Source organism: Lissotriton helveticus, chromosome 7 (genome assembly GCF_964261635.1).
Source record: "Lissotriton helveticus chromosome 7, aLisHel1.1, whole genome shotgun sequence".
In the NCBI taxonomy this organism is placed as follows: Eukaryota; Metazoa; Chordata; class Amphibia; order Caudata; family Salamandridae; genus Lissotriton; species Lissotriton helveticus.
This window is the reverse complement of record NC_136068.1, coordinates 1,380,849,514-1,380,867,774: the sequence shown is the minus strand read 5'-3', so window position 1 is coordinate 1,380,867,774 and position 18,261 is coordinate 1,380,849,514. Positions and strand designations below refer to the sequence as shown.

General features: G+C 41.9%; 1 protein-coding gene across 1 annotated transcript in view; it reads left to right on the top strand.

Moving 5' to 3' along the window:
- Window positions 1–18,261, top strand: part of TRIM16 (tripartite motif containing 16) — a 146,116-nt gene that overhangs the window by 56,609 nt on the left and 71,246 nt on the right. The window contains exon 2 of the mRNA XM_078654695.1: window positions 1,970–2,065. Within this exon, the coding sequence (XP_078510821.1) occupies window positions 1,970–2,065 (96 nt within the window). The remainder of the gene's footprint in view (window positions 1–1,969; window positions 2,066–18,261) is intronic.

The following is an 18,261-nucleotide window of genomic DNA, read 5'->3' as shown; positions in this document are numbered from 1 at the left end:
TACTTTCAATTCATTACAGCTTGTCCTGCCTTCTGTTTATTTTTAAAAGGTCATTAACACAATGCTGCAGCTGTGAGTAGGCTTTAACCTTTGGTCTCTATAACTGAAATGACAAATGGCGAAAAGTAAATTTGCTAACGTATTTGTTATGTTGTTGGGAAAGTTTTGATCTATCATCATTATGAACCTGATTCACAAAGTTTATGCACATACAGCTAGGACTTGCAAACACAAAAATAAATCTGCAGGGGAAATATCCCGACCGTATGTCACAAAATCGGGATAGTGGACATTTTTGCTGACATATTGGATTTACAATTCCGGATAATATACTGGTTGTGTAGTTTGTATTTTGGAGTGAATTATTCACTGGGGCAGAAAACAGGTGCATTCCTATGACGGTTGCAAAGCAAAAATTTGGTGACCACCCATGGCCATGAGCTCATGAATTTAGGGATACTCACAAACGTCCTTTCTAACCCCGGAAAGTTACTACTGTGAAAAGATGAGTAGCACGACAGCTTGGGGAGATGGTCCAATCATCAACAAAGTTCATTGAGTCAAATATTAAATGATGTTCCGCTCACATTTGCTGAACATGAGTTTGAATCCTAACAACATCAGTTCATCTTTATCAGGATGGTCAATTAAGTAGCAATACATTGTGTAATAACACTTGGTATTTGCAGTGCTTAGAAATTACCTATTCCTCTTAATATTATTATCCTAGCATGAATAGTTACCTTCCCAAAGCAGCAAAGAACGTCATGAGGCAAATTGGGTACAGGCTTTCTTCATAAAGGACAATCTTTTTTCTGAGGAGAACAAAAGTTTAAAAAATGGTTTCTGTATAAAGCAAAAGTTAAAATAAATCACGTGGGCATTCCACAGAAGTACAGATAGTGGGACACGAGTGTCCAAGTGCAGTACATGTTGCACAATACAAACTAGGAACTAAAGAATTTAAGAAGGGTCAGAGGAGATATATTTAAAGACCTATCATCCCATCTCCAACAACAATACTAATATACCAAAATGGATGTTTCATCATATGGGATATTTGTAGTAACACCCGACTCTACCGCCCAAACCATCAGCTGATGGTGCGGGAGTGGATGTGGATCTTACACTCGTGCCAAACTTACACTCATAGAGTGGTGATGAAAGTGTCTGTGCAGTGCTGTGGTGAAAGAATATTAAAATTAGCGACTCAGACAAGAGCACATTTAATAAAGAAAGTCCGAGATGATGAAACTCCGCCAAATTAGGGTGGTTTGATGGGAATATCTCGGCCAACTATCACTCTAGTATCCACTCTTTTGTAGTCTTCTTGTGTTACCACACGCTCTAGACCTTTTCATCCATTTTGGTATATTAGCACAATACAAACTACCATATCATAACAAACTTATGATTTTTCTAAATATATTTGTGAATATTGTCAATATATTTGTGAAAAACATACGCTTGTGTTATTTTGATGAAAGAAACACAGAAGTGCTCTCTTAATTTCACAATCAGTACATGGATTGTGAACAAGTCAAGTGACAACGATCTATGAAAACTGGTTTATTCACTTTAAAGACATTTCTTGTGCGGTGGTTTCACTTTTTCCCATTTCCTAGTATTTTCCTTATAGAGAAAATCTCACCTGATGGAATATCTTTGCATTGTTCGCTTAACTGTTCAAGTAGTAGGTAGGAATTGACATAGATAATTGTAGTATTAAATGCCATTATATTCTGAAGTGGTTGCAACCTTCTCAGTAGATTTGCAGTTTGCCAGGGCCCTGCAGGTCCTAGTGGGTCATGTGGATATAGGTAGATCCCAAAAGTTAACGGTCCCTCCCCTCCCACTCCCAGTGTCATTACAGTTTCTCATGTCCTGCAATTCCTACAGCGAGTTTAGGCAATTCTAAAATAAAAAACAAGTACATCCATCAGTTTACACCTTTGCTTTTTTTTTGCAGAGTGAGCTTCTCCAGACAGTGTCGGAGTATGAGTGGAAACTGAAGTCTGCAGAGAATGCCATTGTCAAGCTGCAAGCTAACACCACGTCTATACAGGTAAGACCCTTCATTAGGTCACTCTACCAGATCTATCTCAATCAAACTTCTACATTCAGTATAAATGTTACCCCAAATTTGACTAACTGTATAATGATCCAACAGTACTGGAAGGCTTTACATCAGTACAGGGGCGTGGGTAACACCATCTTTGGGGTGGTAGTGCTTAGGGCTTAGACTAACAGCTCAATCAATGATGGAGACGTTGCTAATAAATCGAACAATTAAGTTAAGTGGATATAATGAAGTAAGAAATGAAGCCTGGTGTGAGTTCAAAATAGGAGGTTAATTACAGTGAACCTCAGCTACGGTTCGTCTCAGTTGAACTGACGTAATTTGGATCATCAACCCTTTGCTCAGCTACTGTGTTTCAGAATGAAATACACAAAACAGATGCTGAACTTAATGTTTAACATCAATGCTGTCGTAGGATACCAGGCATCTTTCCACTTTAAACTTATAATGAAAGAGATAACACATAATGATTTATCTGTTTTCTTACAGGAAATTGCAATAGAGCTAACTTACATTAAACAGGCTATCTACACATTTGTAGTGATAAAAAGCAGTTTGATTGTAACAGGAGCAGAGAAAAATTAAATGTTACACAAAATCCTTGAGATAACTAGGTCTACATGGCACGCTTTTCTTTTTAAATCTTTTTCTTCGATCATACTCCTAGGATTATGTTTACTGCTTGTCTTAGTCTTCTTTTTAAGAGTCTCCTTATCCAAAGACACATGATCAGTACATTGTGAAACTCTGCTAAGATTGCAAATTCACCCATCATCTACTTTTTTGGCTTATTTCAACAGTTTGACCGCCTTGTACAGTTTAGTGAATTTTGAGAATCTCTCATGTCATATAGGAGTTTTGATGCATACTAAATTTCCCACTACAATCCAGGCTTACGTTGTGGTTTTCTGTCTCTCAAACTGTTCTTGTGATCCTATCGACCAACTCTTCTTTCTTGGGATGTAATGTAAAATGATGGAGCACCCCTGCAGAACGTGTAGTGGGACCGGTGAGTATCCTATACTTCATAGATATTCACTGGGTTTGGGGAGGAATCTTTCCCAGAAGGTTTGGGGGTGCTCCTGAAGTGTTGGGGCCCCCTTGCACTGGAGTTGAAGAGACCTACATTACGACCCTAGTGAATCTAGTGCTACCTCTTTACCTCTCACCCTTACACTCTGCGAAGGGTGGCCCACTCCCACTATCGAAATGGGCCTTGCAGACTCTGCCTGGGAGAAATAGAAATTAACTATTTGTTTCTCTTCAGTGCTGGATCTATACGGTGTCAGCTCAGACGATGCTGATTACTGCTTTAGAGAGACACACACATTACAGCACAGACAAGCTATCCATTATGCCCCTGCTTCTTTTCAGTCCATATTAGACATTGTTCTAATAGGTATACCTTCTTTTAAAGTTCTATTAAACCTCTCTACCATCTCATTACATTTGCGATAGTAAAGAGACATTTTGTTATGTACAATTCCTAAAGAATTTAGAAAGTCTTCCAATTCTTCTGAACAGAACTGCAGTTCATTGTTGGTAAGAATGGACTTAGGACACCTTTCCCCACAGACCAGACCAAATCAGACAAGAATGTATTCACAGCACTTGAGTTGAAGACCCATACCAACTTTACATTAAGTCATCTTGAAAATAATCAATAGCTACAAAAATATATGGGAACATCACTTCACCCGGTAAAGGCCCACTAGATTTAATGCAACTTCTTCTCAAGGCACTCCTAGCAACTTTCTACTACACATAGGCGGAATAAATGTCTTCAAAACCTTATTTGCTCCTGGCACATCCATGAAAAACTCTCACTGCTTTCTCAACATCTAAACCTGGCCACTAAAAGTCTGCTCTAAGATGGCATTTCAATTGAACTATTCCAAGATAGCCCTCATGATTTAGTTCAAAAACATTTTCTCAAAATAGGTGGTCAAATTAGTGGAATTAGTCTTGTACCATAGAAGAGCAAGCCATTCTTTTTAGACAGATCTTCTCCGATCAACCAAAACTTAAATTTAGTTCAGACGTACATGCCCAACCTTGTCTTAATATTGTTGTGCGTTTTAGAAACACCTTATCCTTCATTGATCTTCTTAGTATCTCCTTGTAATACCAACCTGGAAAGACAATACGCTGTCATTGTTGCTACATTTGGAAGATACTGAACCCCAAAGGTGTACTCTTATAAGTTGATTACCCACTTGCATATTCTAGCCAAAATCACATCTAGATCTTTCTTTTAAAAAATCCCATGAAGGGGAATATGGTATGGGTATTCAAGTCAAGTGCTGTGAATAAGTTCAATGTGTATAGTAAATGGTTCACCCCACAGAATGTTTCAGAATGTGTTAATGGCCCAGAATACTGCCAAAGCCTCTGTATCTGTGACTGTATAGTTGCATTCTGCTCTTTCTAGTGCTCTGGAAGCAAAAGCAATGGTAAATTCTTCCCCATTGTTGACCTGAGTTATCATCCCTCCTAAAGCTTTGGCACTACTATTAGAAATGGGGTATCTAGTTGGCAGTGGTTTGCACCCTGTCCAAGTAGGGACCCTCATTCTAGGCAGGGTAAGGTAGTCACACAGCTGAGATAACCTCTGCTCATCCCCATGGTACATCAGAGGCAATTTTCACACACACAAACACAAACACAGAGACGCACAAACACACACAAACACACATTACACACACACAGACACACAGAGTGAAAACACTACAAAAACATTCCACACCAGTTTAGACAAATAGCCAATATTTATCTGAATCAAACAAGACCAAAATGACAAAAATACAACCTACACAAGTCAAGATATGATTTTTCAAAGATTAAATAAAATGCAGTTCTTAAAAATCAATGGATGCGGTTGATCACGACAAAGTACCTTAGATGCTTCAAAATACAAAGACTATGTGAGGCGCAAAGGAAGTGAGGCACCAACAAAGCAGGTGATGAATCAGTTTCTTACTGCTACAGGGGAGATGAGGCATTGGTTTCTTACTACTGGGCAGGGAAGGTGATGCGTTGGTTCCTCACTGTCGCAGGGGAGGTGATGAAACTTTTTCGGACACGCGGCCTTGGTTCCTTACTGCATTGAAGTGTCAATGAAGAAAATGGTTCCCAAGGACGATGCGTTGATGATGCATCGAAAGTCAAGTCGCGCTGCGTCGATTCCACAGCGTTGAAGCAGGCGCTGAGACAGAGTCGGAGCGATGCGTCACAGACTTCAGTGATGTGGTGCTCAAGACTCACGCGGCGGCAGTTCTTCAGATGCTACAACAAAAAGCTGGTTCTTGCGTTGTCAGCTGCGGACGTTGCAAACAGCGGGAACCTCGCTCTGGTGCAGGCAGTGGCGATGCGTTGAGGTTTCATGGTGCTACGCTAATTCCAAATGACGCTTGGAAACGATTTTTTAAATCACCAGAATTCAGTTCCAGGGGCCCAGGAACTGGATTTGGCACCACTTGGCAAGACAGGACTCTCAGCAGAATAGTCCAGGTGCTGGTAGGTGAAGTCTTTGATGGCCCTAAAACTTCTTAACAGGAGGCAAGCTCAACTCAAGCCCTTGGAGAACCTTGGAAGAAGTCTACAGAAAGCAAAGTCCAATCCTTCCACTCCCAGGACAGAAGGAGCAAGCAGTAGGCCAACACAGTTTAGTGACATTCTCTCCTGACAGCTTATCTAGCTCTTCCTGGCAGAATGTCCTTAGTCAAGAAGTGTTCTGAAGTTATGGGATCACAGGTCCAGTACTTATACCCATTCTAATCTTTGAAGTAGGCAAACTTCAACGGACAGTCTTTGTAGTGCACAAGGCTCTGTCTTTCCCTGCCCTGGCTCCAGATACACTACCGAGGGGTGGAGACAGCTTTGTGTGAGGACAGGCATAGCCCTATTCAATTGTCAGTGTCAACTCCTCCTACCACTCCAGCTCAGGAAGACCCATCAGCTTGGTGATGGGCCATCAGGATATGCCCAAAAATTTACATAGGCAAAACAAATCAGCAGGTCAACCTCCGAATAGGACAACACAGGTCGAGAATTAAAAAGAAAATACTCACAGCACCTATGGTTGAACATTTCATTGAGATGTCACATAGCGAAACTGACTTCAGGTGGTCTGTCCTTCACACAATGAGCAATGTACAACGCCCTGCGGACGTTGAAAGGATGCTACTCGAGAAAGAAGCATACCTTATTCTTAAATTTAATTGCACTATGACTGGATTAAATAATATGACTGAATTGTCAAGAATTTGAGACTTTCCATCACACTGCTTGGGTATTTCCGCAAAGTCTATAGCAAAAATTCTGGAGTAAAAATATATATTCCGTTTGAGAATTAATGACATCACTGGTCTAATCTGTTTAAACAACATAAGCATCCCCAAAAAACCAACTTGTCACCCATGTCTTTTGATTCACATTTTCCAAATTCCAAATACACTACAATTCCCATAATGCAATGACTTCACGAGTAGGTCGTTTTATAGCTAGACAATATGGCCGCCAGCTACACACTCGAGCCAGTAGCAACTGAGGAGCACAACAGAAAACGAGCGCACTGCGTATGCAGGTAATGCAACTGACGCGCTAGTGCCAAATTACATTTTTCGACCAGCGCTGAACGCGATGCGTTTAATAACGCGCCTCATTTTTCCTGAAACAGAAAAGAGATATTTGTTATCCGAAGCACAACCCGCCAAGCAGTAATCAGGAGGCGAGGTCGTTTTTCTACAGCCCCGGACGGGGCCGTAGACAGGAGGCGAGGGGCGACGCCTTGCGCTACCAAAGATTCAGGTATGTAGACCTGTTTCTGTAGGCAGGCCGCCAATGTAGCTATAAATATGCAAAGACTTATGAACGATGTGACTCACAAGCATGTTATATAAACAGGTAGACGTGGAGGACTAAAAGAAAAAGAAAAAAAGAAAACAAAAGCCCTTGACTGCCATCAGTACATGATTTTAAGGTACGGGGGAAAAAAAAGGGAAAAAAAAGAAAAAACACGTACTTAATTGTCACAGTTGACAGTCAATGTTCATCTAAAAACAGGTCATATGTCATTTAATTAGGACTTCAAGAAGAACGAACCAGATAATTCCCCGCCCCCCGGTGATACGCAAGATAGCGCAGTCTAAGGTATGAAAAACAATTGTTGTAATGAGGAATAGGTGGCCTTAAACTCGTAGTATCACAATGAGTAAAGCTAGGCAACATGTTGTTTGTTCCACAGACTGTTGCACGTTGAATATAGAGCTGAGGAAAAGAGTCGTGCCTAGTGAGAAAAGTTAATCTACATAGCTTCACACAGGTACAGTTGTTTTTATCCAAACGGTGGAGTACGTTGTATAAATAGAGGCGACTAGGTGATATTAAAATTACGCTTTTCTGCATCCCAACAGAATAATACAAAGCCCTGAAGATGGTTTGGACACTGATGGTCTAAACTTGAAACGCGTCGGCTGGTTATTACAGCAAGAGCAAATTGTAAACAACTAGAGTGTTTCAGGAGAAGTGTGATATATTTCTCTATTCCTGATTTAAATGTAGTAACTTCTGCTAATGTCATGAAGTTTGACCATTGATTTGATCTCGTATATTGCAAAAACTTGCACTGCAATGTATATTGAATGTTGGATGTATTGTGTTTATTCATTGTTCGTTGATATGTTTTGGTGCTAATTGTTTATTTAATGAGTTTTGTCAGTAATTGTTTGTATGGTGTATTCTTTTTCTGCCATTCGAAATTGTGTTTGTACAAAAGAATATAATTAAAAAGTATAAATAAATATACTGGACCGAATTAAAATAAGAGTGTATTTGGTCTCTAATGTAAAATAATTGGAGAGGGGGCAAACTTTTGTGGATTATCAGGATATGCAGAGCACACCTCACCTCCCTTTGTGTGACAGTCTAGAGTGAATGCACAAACAGCCCAACTGTCATCCTAACCCAAAAGGTGTACTCAGCAGACAGGCAGAGACACAGAATAGTTAAAGTAAGAAAATGCCAACTTTCTAAAAGTGCTGTGGCAACAACTGATAGACAGAATGCTGAATGAATCAAACATTCACCCCCAGTCCAGAGATCTGGGTTAAATCCATTGTTCTTTTGCTCACTACGCCACACAAGTTTGGACCCAGCCATAAGCAAATCAGTCTTGACCCAGCTCCTCATGGGAACAGTCCAACCCGAACTGCCAAGCGGGGTCCTCCCTGGATCGGAAACAAGCATCCTGGAACTGGTTTTGGTGTAACACCTCTCATTGGGCGAGCAAGCTTGAATCCAGTGGCACAACGAGCAAGGGACCCACGTCTGGGCACACCCATCCTCACATTTAAGGCGAAAAGTGCTGCAACAACAAATGATGAACGGAATGCTGAATAAATCGAACTTTCACCCTCAGTCAAGAGATCTGGGTTAAATCCATTGCTCTTTTGCTCACTACCCCACCCCAGTTTGAACCCAGCCTAATGGGAACAGTCCAACTCGAACTGCCAAGCGGGGTCCTCCCTGGACCAGAAACAAGCATCCTGGACCTGTTTTGGGGTAACACTCCTCCTCAGCCAAGCTAGCTTGAATCCAGTGGCACAGTGAGCAAGGACTCTGCTGGGCAGTCCGGGCTGGACTGTTCCCATGAGGAGCAGGATCAAGACTGATTTGAATATTTTTGCATCATTTGTTGCCGCAACAACTTTCTAAAAGTGGCATTTTCAAACCTGCAATTTAACCCCTTGGATGCTAATGATAAGGTTAACTCGTCATGGAGTTTCCATTGATTTCAATGGAAATTACATGAAGGGGGTACCAGGCCCTTAGCATCCAAGTGGTTAAAAACCTACTTCACTAAAAGATGTGTTTTTAAATTGTGAACCCAGAGACACCAAACTCAAATTTTCCATCTGCTCCCAATTGGCAGATACACTTGTAAGGAGTTACAAGGTAGCTCCAATGCTAATCTATGGGAGAGATAGGCCTTGATGTAGTGAAAAACTAAATTAGCAGTATTTCGGTACCAGGACAGGTAAAATGCAACAGAACATGCCCTATCCTTTAAATACACTGCACCCTTCCCATGGGGCTACCTTGGGCCTACCCTACGGGGTACCTTACATGTAATAAACGGGAAGGGTTGGGCCTGGCAAGTGGGTGCACTTGTCAGGTCGAAATGGCAGTTTAAACTGCCCACAGAGATACTGTAGTGGCAGGTCTGAGACATGTTTGCAAGGCTACTCGTGTGTGGCACAATCAGTGCTGCAGGCCCACTGGTAGCATTTGACTTACAGGCCCTGGGCACACAAAGTGCGCTGAACTAGAGACTTATTAGTAAATAAAATATGCCAGTAATGGAGAAACCAATCATAACATGTTTTAGAGGAGAGAGCATATGCCTATAGCACTGATTAGCAGTGGTAAAGTGTCCTGAGTCCTCAAGCCAACACAAAGGTCAGAAAAACAGGAGGAAGAAGGAAAAACATTATGGGAAGAGCCTGCAAAAAGGGCCAATTCCAACAACTGGCCTCCGCCGTAATAATATATTTATGTCCATGCACAAATGCTTTTAGAGAGGGAATACTCTTCAGTTCTTGTATAATTTGACATCTTTTCCCACATTCATTGTTCCATATGTACTCCATTCCTTTTTTTTGCTAGCACCTTCATAGCATGAGTTTTTATATGACATCTGTTCTATAAATCCGCCATAAAATTCTTCCATTCCTAAAAAGGAAAGTAATTTATCCTTATTGACCAGTGGCTGAACTTTATCTAATCATGCATACACCATATCTACTTTAGGTTGTATGCCTTGCCCAGTAATAGTGTGTCTATTATTATCCTGTCTACTGATTTAAATTGCTGCTATCCAGTGGAACGTGTCAGTCTTTAGTATTTGTTCAAGCGTTTTCTTCCCATGTTATTTTCCAGAATTTCCATGACTAGATGAATAGAAAGATCTGGAGGATAGCCCCTCACAATTACGCTCCATTCTCCTAGGTCTATCTTTTTTTGCTATAGACAGAAATAAGTGTAAAACAAAGATTACATTGTCAGAGTAGGGTCACCCATCTTTCTTACCATACCCCTCTCGTACCATAGAAACAATGGTGATCACTCCTTCAATCCTTCCCTAACCTTCTTGTATCGACTTCAAATCCTCACTAACAACCTTATATGGAATCCTCTCTGGGGACCTCCACCAGTTCCTTTATATTAACACTGTGCTTTAGGATCAGTCAGCTATAGTGAGATTGGGCGCTCACATACAATTGCATGAATGCCCTGTATAATGCCACAAAGGAGATTATGCCCTTTTCTACAAAAATGCCCAGAGCGCCTTGTATAGTATTTGACCCATCATTTTCTCCCATAACTCACCCTTTGACCATGGTGCTATTTTTTACATACATCCTGATTGCCAGATTAGCAGTTAACCTGGCCATGTCCTATTAACTTTCATAGGGTTAGATGGAACACACATTCAAAGAATTCTTCCAGTGTTCGTCTGCAAATTAGGGATTATACTGAAGAATCAAAAAACCTTCTGTGGTAAGGAGATTTTTTCTAACAGGCAGCAAGTGCATCATTTTATTTTTGTAAGAGAGCTGCTGTGATGAGATCTAAGTGTACCACAAGACAATACTTTGTTAATCTGAAATCAGACTTACTTTAAAATGTTAAAATGTTCATTAGTTACCAAAAGATGTACAGGACACTATGGAAAAAGATGCTAAATATTTGAGATTCAAAGTTCTTGACTAGTAAGATTTTAACCATAGAGTAAGATTTTACCTTTGCCTGTTTCAAGTAAATTGCCCATGTTGCGAAGCCTGGCAAAGTGGTTCATCTTCACTGATAAAATGTTTTCCCACACAACTGACAGTAGGAGAGAACAAGAGCACCCCAATATACGAACCTGGGGTTAACGTGTTTGTGAAAACAATGGTTCAGGGTTGGCCACAGTGGGTCCAGAGTAAAAAGTGAAATTCCCAAGGGGATTAGGAGAATCAATTATACTCAAAGCAGTTTGTCATACTGGGAAAAAATGGTAAGGTAGCATAGAATGTGTAAAAGGAACAGTTTATTTTACACAAAAAGTTTTTCGTACTGTAAATAGTAATCAGGTGCTCACACAAAGTGAAAAGTGGGCTTGTCGTGACAAAGTGATAGGGAAATTAAAACCAAAACATCGGATTGACAACCTGAAATAGAACTCCACAACTGGCTTTTTACAATGAGAGGAGTTCTTGTTGTGGTGGTCAATGGTGTTTCGATCTTTATTAAATTATGATCATATTCAGGACATATAGTGAGCAGCCTGAAATATTTATTGAAAGTGGGCGGCACTAGACACAGGGTGACAATGTCTACCAGGCAGGCGGAGAGCGAGGATGAGTCTGTTGATACTGATGACGCTGGGATTCTCCTATAGAATTTTACCTTACTAATCCTTGGAATCCCTGGCCGACTGAACCTTTTTGTCTGCTAAGAAGTGTAAAGGAAGTTCTCTAAATTCATACTTATGACAATTTTCAAAAGATCAAATACATCCCAATTCAAAAACCACTGACTACGGAGTAACGTTTAGAGATTTATTACAACGCCAAAAACAATTGAACATACAAGCACCTCAGCAAGAGGCTCAAGAAATAAACTGGCACTAATACAAACATAATCCTACGCAGGAGTCTCAGACGACTCAAAATAAAAAGTAGAGTAAGTTCAAGAAGCATTAGGCAAGCAATAATTGTTCCCACTTGAAGTCTCAAAGTGAAAGAAAAGATTAGTCTGTCCCTACACTAACTTTAAAGTGGCATCCCTACATGACATACCTCCCAGGCAAGAGAAAAAGGTGTCAGCTGTGAAGGCTCCCTAAGAAGCACATTCACTTTTTCCTGGTAAGTAGCCTAAGCTACCAAGCTCGTTCTAAGATGCTCCTTCCCTTCTCCTGCCTAGTTCCCACTAAAAACCCCTATCTAACTTCATCTCCAGCTGGACTGCCTTAGACTGACTCTCCTCCCTCGAGGCACTTTCCCTAATACAAAATCCCAAATCAGTAGACACGCCTTAGTCACACCCCCTCTGGGCAGGTGTCTGCTTCTGGAGTTTTCCACCACGGCTCCATCCTTGTCCAAAAACCATTGCTGTGTCCTTGGATCCCGGGCACCTTCTCCGCCAAATGTTGCAGTTGTGCATTCTAGTAGACTCCCTTCGTTCTCACTCCTACCAACCTAACTCCTAAAACAATTAATTATTGTACCTTACAAGCTACGTGGCCTTGCACCTGCAAAAGAAATGCATGAGAAACAATCTTACACACGCTCTAAGTTACATTTCGAAACTGAACTGTAAAAAGGAGCCTTTTCCCAAGGAACATTTCTCAAACCTGTAACGTTATCCAAACTAAGAAAATACAGTTAGGCCTCTGCTGGCATTTTCATGTTTCAGGCCTTCACGCATTTAAATGCATTTCTAACTTTACACCATAAGTCTAACATTAATCATTCTAAAATATTACATTTCCTTATTTCTAAACATTATCCTTCTCATATTAGAGCATCACAAGTTTCTTTTAATAGGCTACCTACACGTGCAACTTTAATATGGCACGTTCAAACCTAATACAACATTTTGCACATGAAGCAATAATTTCTACATTACTTAAGGCATATTCTCGAACATAGCACTACATTAGTCTTCAAATAATATAAGCACACTTCTACATTTTGCAATACACTCGATTAGTTCTACAGGTCTAAGAAACACACGTTAATACAGTCCTCTAAATATGCGGGTGCTGACTACGGGTGGTTATAGTGCACCCCTACAATTTTCAAAATAACATGATGCTCTATCAGTTGTTGCCGCTAACCGGGGCGACTTGGTGGGACTATTCAACCAGGGCTGTCGTAATGAGCTGGAACGTCATTTAGTTGCTGTTCAGCCACCAGGAGGGTGTTTGATTCCTGCTCCGTGATCTACTAATTAACATAAGACTCGGAAGAAAGCTACGCTTCCTGATTGCTGCAATTGTCCTTATACACGCTCCAACCTCTTGCCAAATAAGCAGAATATACAATGTGTAGCCCGTAGCACAGGACCCACAGACCTGCTCTCCTAATTATTCACATGTAATTTAATCGCATCAGGCGACTCGTGAGGTGTACACCGCCGGAATCGATATCCGACAGCCCTGGTTGAATAGTCCCACCAAGTCGCCCCGGTTAGCAGCAACTATCAACAGTCTCATCCTCGCCCTCCGCCTACCCGGTAGACATTGTCATCCCGTGTCCAGTGCCGCCCGCTTTCAATAAATATTTCAGGCTGCTCACTATATGTCCTGAAGATGATCTTAATTTTATAAAGATCGAAACGCCGCTGACCCCCACAACAAGAAGTCCTCTCATTGTTGAAAGCCAGTTGTGGAGTTCTATTTCATGTTGTCAATGCGATGTTTTGGTTTTAATTTCACTATCACTTTGTCACGACAAGCCCACTTTTCACTTTATGTGAGCACCTGATTACTATTTACAGTACGAAAAACTTTTTGTGTAAAATAAACTCTTTATTTTACACATTCTATGCTACCCTGCAATTCTTTCCCAGTATGACAAACTGCTTTGGGTATAATTAATTCTCCTAATCTCCTTGGGGATTTCACTTTTTACTCTGGACCCACTGTGGCCAACCCTGTACCATTGTTTTCCTACACAACTGAGCCTTTTACTGACACATGCTGGGCCACCCATGAAGGGTGGGACATTTTCTGACTGGAAAACCACAGAGGATCTGATAGTATAGCAGGGTCAGTACAGAAGGGGACTAGAAGGAGCTCAAGGTAGAGAACTGGATGGGGTCTGGGAGGGGACTGGGGATTGACAAGGAGACTGATACAAGCCAGTGTGCAGGGGCTGGAGATGCAAGGGCCCATCCACAGGAACCTCGGTGAAGTGTGGGCAGGCAAGGAAGTAGTGGGAAGTTTGAGTGGTGGGGAAGGTCTGACAAAGTTCTGCTGCTTAATAGTCTGCAGCCGACTCGCTGTGCCTCATGGACCTTGATAGCAGTTGTAACTATTCCCTGCTGCCACAAAGGACTGCACAAACTTCCCCTCCTCATTTTTAGGTACTTCTCCCCATCTGCTGCCTGTATTCTTAATGCTAGCCACCCACCATCCTTCTGTTGTCGCTTGGTATCATCAGCAATAACAAAAAAGTGCCATGTTGCGGACACTGTTGGTCGCGACCTAGTGTTTTTTTGTCCCCACCGGCCCTCCGTGTCACCTCCCAGTAATGGCCATGTCATAGCGCATTATTTTTAACATTCAGCCTTTCTGTACAGTGGGTTAGCTGATGTGGAGCATAGTTAAAACATTGACAAAGCTTTGCCAATGCTTTTTTCTACCTTCACAAGGTTTGCACTTCACAAAATTCGCTACATCTTTGTTTTTCATTCGCAAAGTTGGGAGTCAGCAGATTCACATCCCTATGAACAAACTTGATATTCATGACTGATGTCAAATGAGTTATTGACCCAAGTAGGCAAATGCTCTTATCATTTAGCCTAAACCGTAATTAAACAGATACTGTCTGCTTCTACAGGGTTTAAATGAGCATGTAAATTGACCTGCACAGTTCCCTTTCTCTTGAGCAAGGTTTGTGTTTACTGTGCAAGCCTTAATCTTCCTGTGCTCGGCACCTAGTCCTTCTCATGAACACTTCAAAGAAAGTGTCACATTTATCATGCTTTGAAGTGGCGGTACTTGGCATGTGCTATATGAAAAGGTCATACAAGGTAAAACAGGTGGCAGCTACCACTGATCACAGAAACCATAGCAGTGACAGATATGGACTCCTACTGGTGGAATCTGTGTACCAGCTGGGGCCCCTAAAAGTCACTGGCAGCGTTCTGCAGTTTATTTTGCCTAGGCAAACCCGGCACTGCAGCTTGTATACCAGCTCAGTATGGTGGTGCCATTGCCATAAGGACCTGCTAGTTGCTAATTGTGGTTGTGGACAGTGAGATGTTCTGATTCGGATACACACAGGCATCAACGGGGAAGAGATCGTAGAGGACCCCACCTATCCTGGAGAAGTGGGACATCAAGGTTGCCTCTTTGAGAACTGATACCACATGGCCACCCCATTTTGCCGGGCAAGCCTATTAAGGGTAGGAGGAAATGGATTATTGGGAAATGGGTATGCTCCGCACTTTCCTCACCTATGCAGCAGAAAGGGATAAAGATGCCTAATTATTTCCAACCTTTTAGAGACCAATTAGCATTCATTAAGTTCACTCATTCATTCATATTCTTCATACTAGTATTCTAACTAGTGTAAACGTGTTCTAGTAATAAATGCTAACAGATTTAGTTAAAGTAGACATCTTCTATACTAAATAGGGAGCTGATTTTGATTTATTAAAATTGTGCATCTGACGTTATGAATATTTTTGCATTTAAATGAAAACGTAGCACCTTGCAAAATCATATTTTTCTTGTACTTTACTCAATTAGGTCCACACTAGTCCTAAATGCCATCTTGAATCCTAACACAGGCTTCACGTCTCCTCTCATCACATGTAACATAATGTGCACCAGTATAATGCTCTGTGTTGACATGCTGTTCTCGCAGAACTCTGGAGGAAGTATTGTTGCAACATTCAAGGCTCTTTGTGCGTGTGTTACTGTAGGCCTGTTCATATATGAGATTCTTTTGAGTGTAGCCAGATTTGTACTGACACATCCAATGACATTAGGCCAAAGGGGTGGTTTAAATATTTATATTGTGGGATGCGATTGGGATAGTGCCAGATGATGCTAACTTACTTTTTGGGTTCTGATTTGTGAACTCCATAATGATGTATGATCACCTTATGCTGATAATACGATATTCACTGTGCATTTTATTATAAAAGTCCTTAAATGTGGACTTGAGCAAGTCTGGTTTGCCATGACTCTTGTAGAGCAGAACTACATTAGTCGGTCTCTGGATTTGGACTTAGAATATTTTTGCTCTAAGACTTGACTTCATGTTCCATGGTCCACATTGCGACCAGAATCAAGTTAGGCTCACCCGCTGACCCTTGCCCACCAATGATTTTGAAGGTAGCCCTCCCTGCAATTGAGAGAGAAGTCCTCTCCCTGATTAACCTTTCGCTAGAAACAGGGAAGGTCCCCAGGATTTTTAAAGAAGCCAGAGTACTCTCCCTACTCAAAAAAATGGAAGCAGACACCACCAAAATGAAAAATACAGGCCCATCTCCCAACTTCCTTTTCTGGCTAAAATAATGGAACAGCACATCCTCAAAACTCTATTGATGTTTATGGAAGAACATCAACTACTTTGGGACAGGCAGGCAGGCTTTAGAGCCCACCACAGCACTGAGCTAGTAATGCTGTCAGTACTGGATGAAATCAAGCTCACAGCTGACAGCAAGAAGCTGTGCACCCTGGTCCCCCTAGACCTGTCAGCGGCGTTCGACATGGTCGTCAAATCTTGACAAGAATCAGGGACATTGGTATTTGTGGGACGATACATCAATAGATTACCTCCTTCCTGACAGACCGTACCCTATGAATTCAAATGGGTGATTGTGTGTCCAACAGAGGGTCAATAACCTGTAGAGTCCCTCAAGGGTCAGCACTGCCCCCACTTCTGATTAACATCTATCTCAGACTGCTAGTGAAGGACTTGGCCCGGATGGACTGCCAGGTGTTTAACTTTGCGGAGGACACACAAATTATTTTACAAATTGACAGCACCCCACAAGCCCACGCACATGTGAAAAACACACTCAGATATGTGGTGAACTGGATGACAGCCAACTCACTTAAGGTTAACCCAGATAAAACGGAGGTACTGGCCATCACTATGGTCAGCAACCCGTGGACCGACCAATTCTGGCCACAGGAGCTGGGAGACACATCGTCTCCAGCCCCAGTGGTAAAAAGCCTGGGTATTAAAATAGATGCCAAACTCTCACTGGCCAACCAAGTGCCCACCGTGAACCTGACCTGCGTGGGCTTGCTGAGGCAGTTAAGGAAACTATCACCCCTCCTTTCATTCTCCACTTGCGGACGGTGGTGACCGCATTGATCTTGTTGTTACTAGATTATGGTAATGCGCTTTACATTGGGCTACCGGACTAGTTGTTGGGCAAGCTGCAGGTTGTGATGACTGACGCAGCCAGGCTGATTTTTAAGCTCACCAGATGCACACGGGCCACTCACCTGCTGCAAAAACTTCACTGGCTCCCCGTCAAACAGAGGGCTAGATTCAAGGGCCTCTGCATCACCCACAAGGCCCTGTATGGACAGGCCCCAAGATACATCAAAGAGCTCCTGGGGAAATACATCCCCGGCCGCACCCTACGGTCATCCGTGGGTGGCCAGCTAGACTGCCCACGGTTTAACCACATGACTAAAGGAGAGCGAGCCTTCTCTGTTCTCATCCCCCAACTTTAGAATAAGTTGACGGGCCACCTCCGGTTCGAAAAATCCCTTCTCCCATTCAGGAAGAAACTGAAGACCCTCCTCTTCACAGAGGCCTGGGCATAACACAGACTGATCAGGGGTTAACATTCACTTGCGGGGGCTGTGGCTATTCTCTCTCAGCACTTAGAGACCTTCCGGTATTAAGCGCTCTACAAATCGCAATTAACATAACCTAACATAACATGTCAGACTCTTTGCTGGATCTGATTAAGCCTTATGCAATTTCTCCATGATTCATTATGCATTTTGACTAATTCTTACATTTTTGCCTTCAAAACTGCTCCTTAACTATTTCAAAAATCTTCATGATTTTGAACTTTTAGACAGCACATGCCCCTTCTTGTTTCAAGACTTATGACCTGCTCCAGATCTTGGAGGATGGGTTACTCTCTCACAGTGGTGACGGATATCCAGATATTCAGCCAGCTGAAATATAAATCCCATTATATCCTAGAGGATTTATACTTATTCTTCAGCGGACAGGTTATTGGTCACCGCTGTGACAGAGTAACCAGTCCACCAAGATCTAAATCAGGCCCTTAGTTAATTGACTATGCCGATTTATTTACTGATACATTTGTTATCTGCTGGGACACAGAGATTTATATGTTCTTGAGGTTGACATGGTCTCTGATCCCGTATAGGCACTTTAGCTTCAATTATCTGATAAGATCGTGTC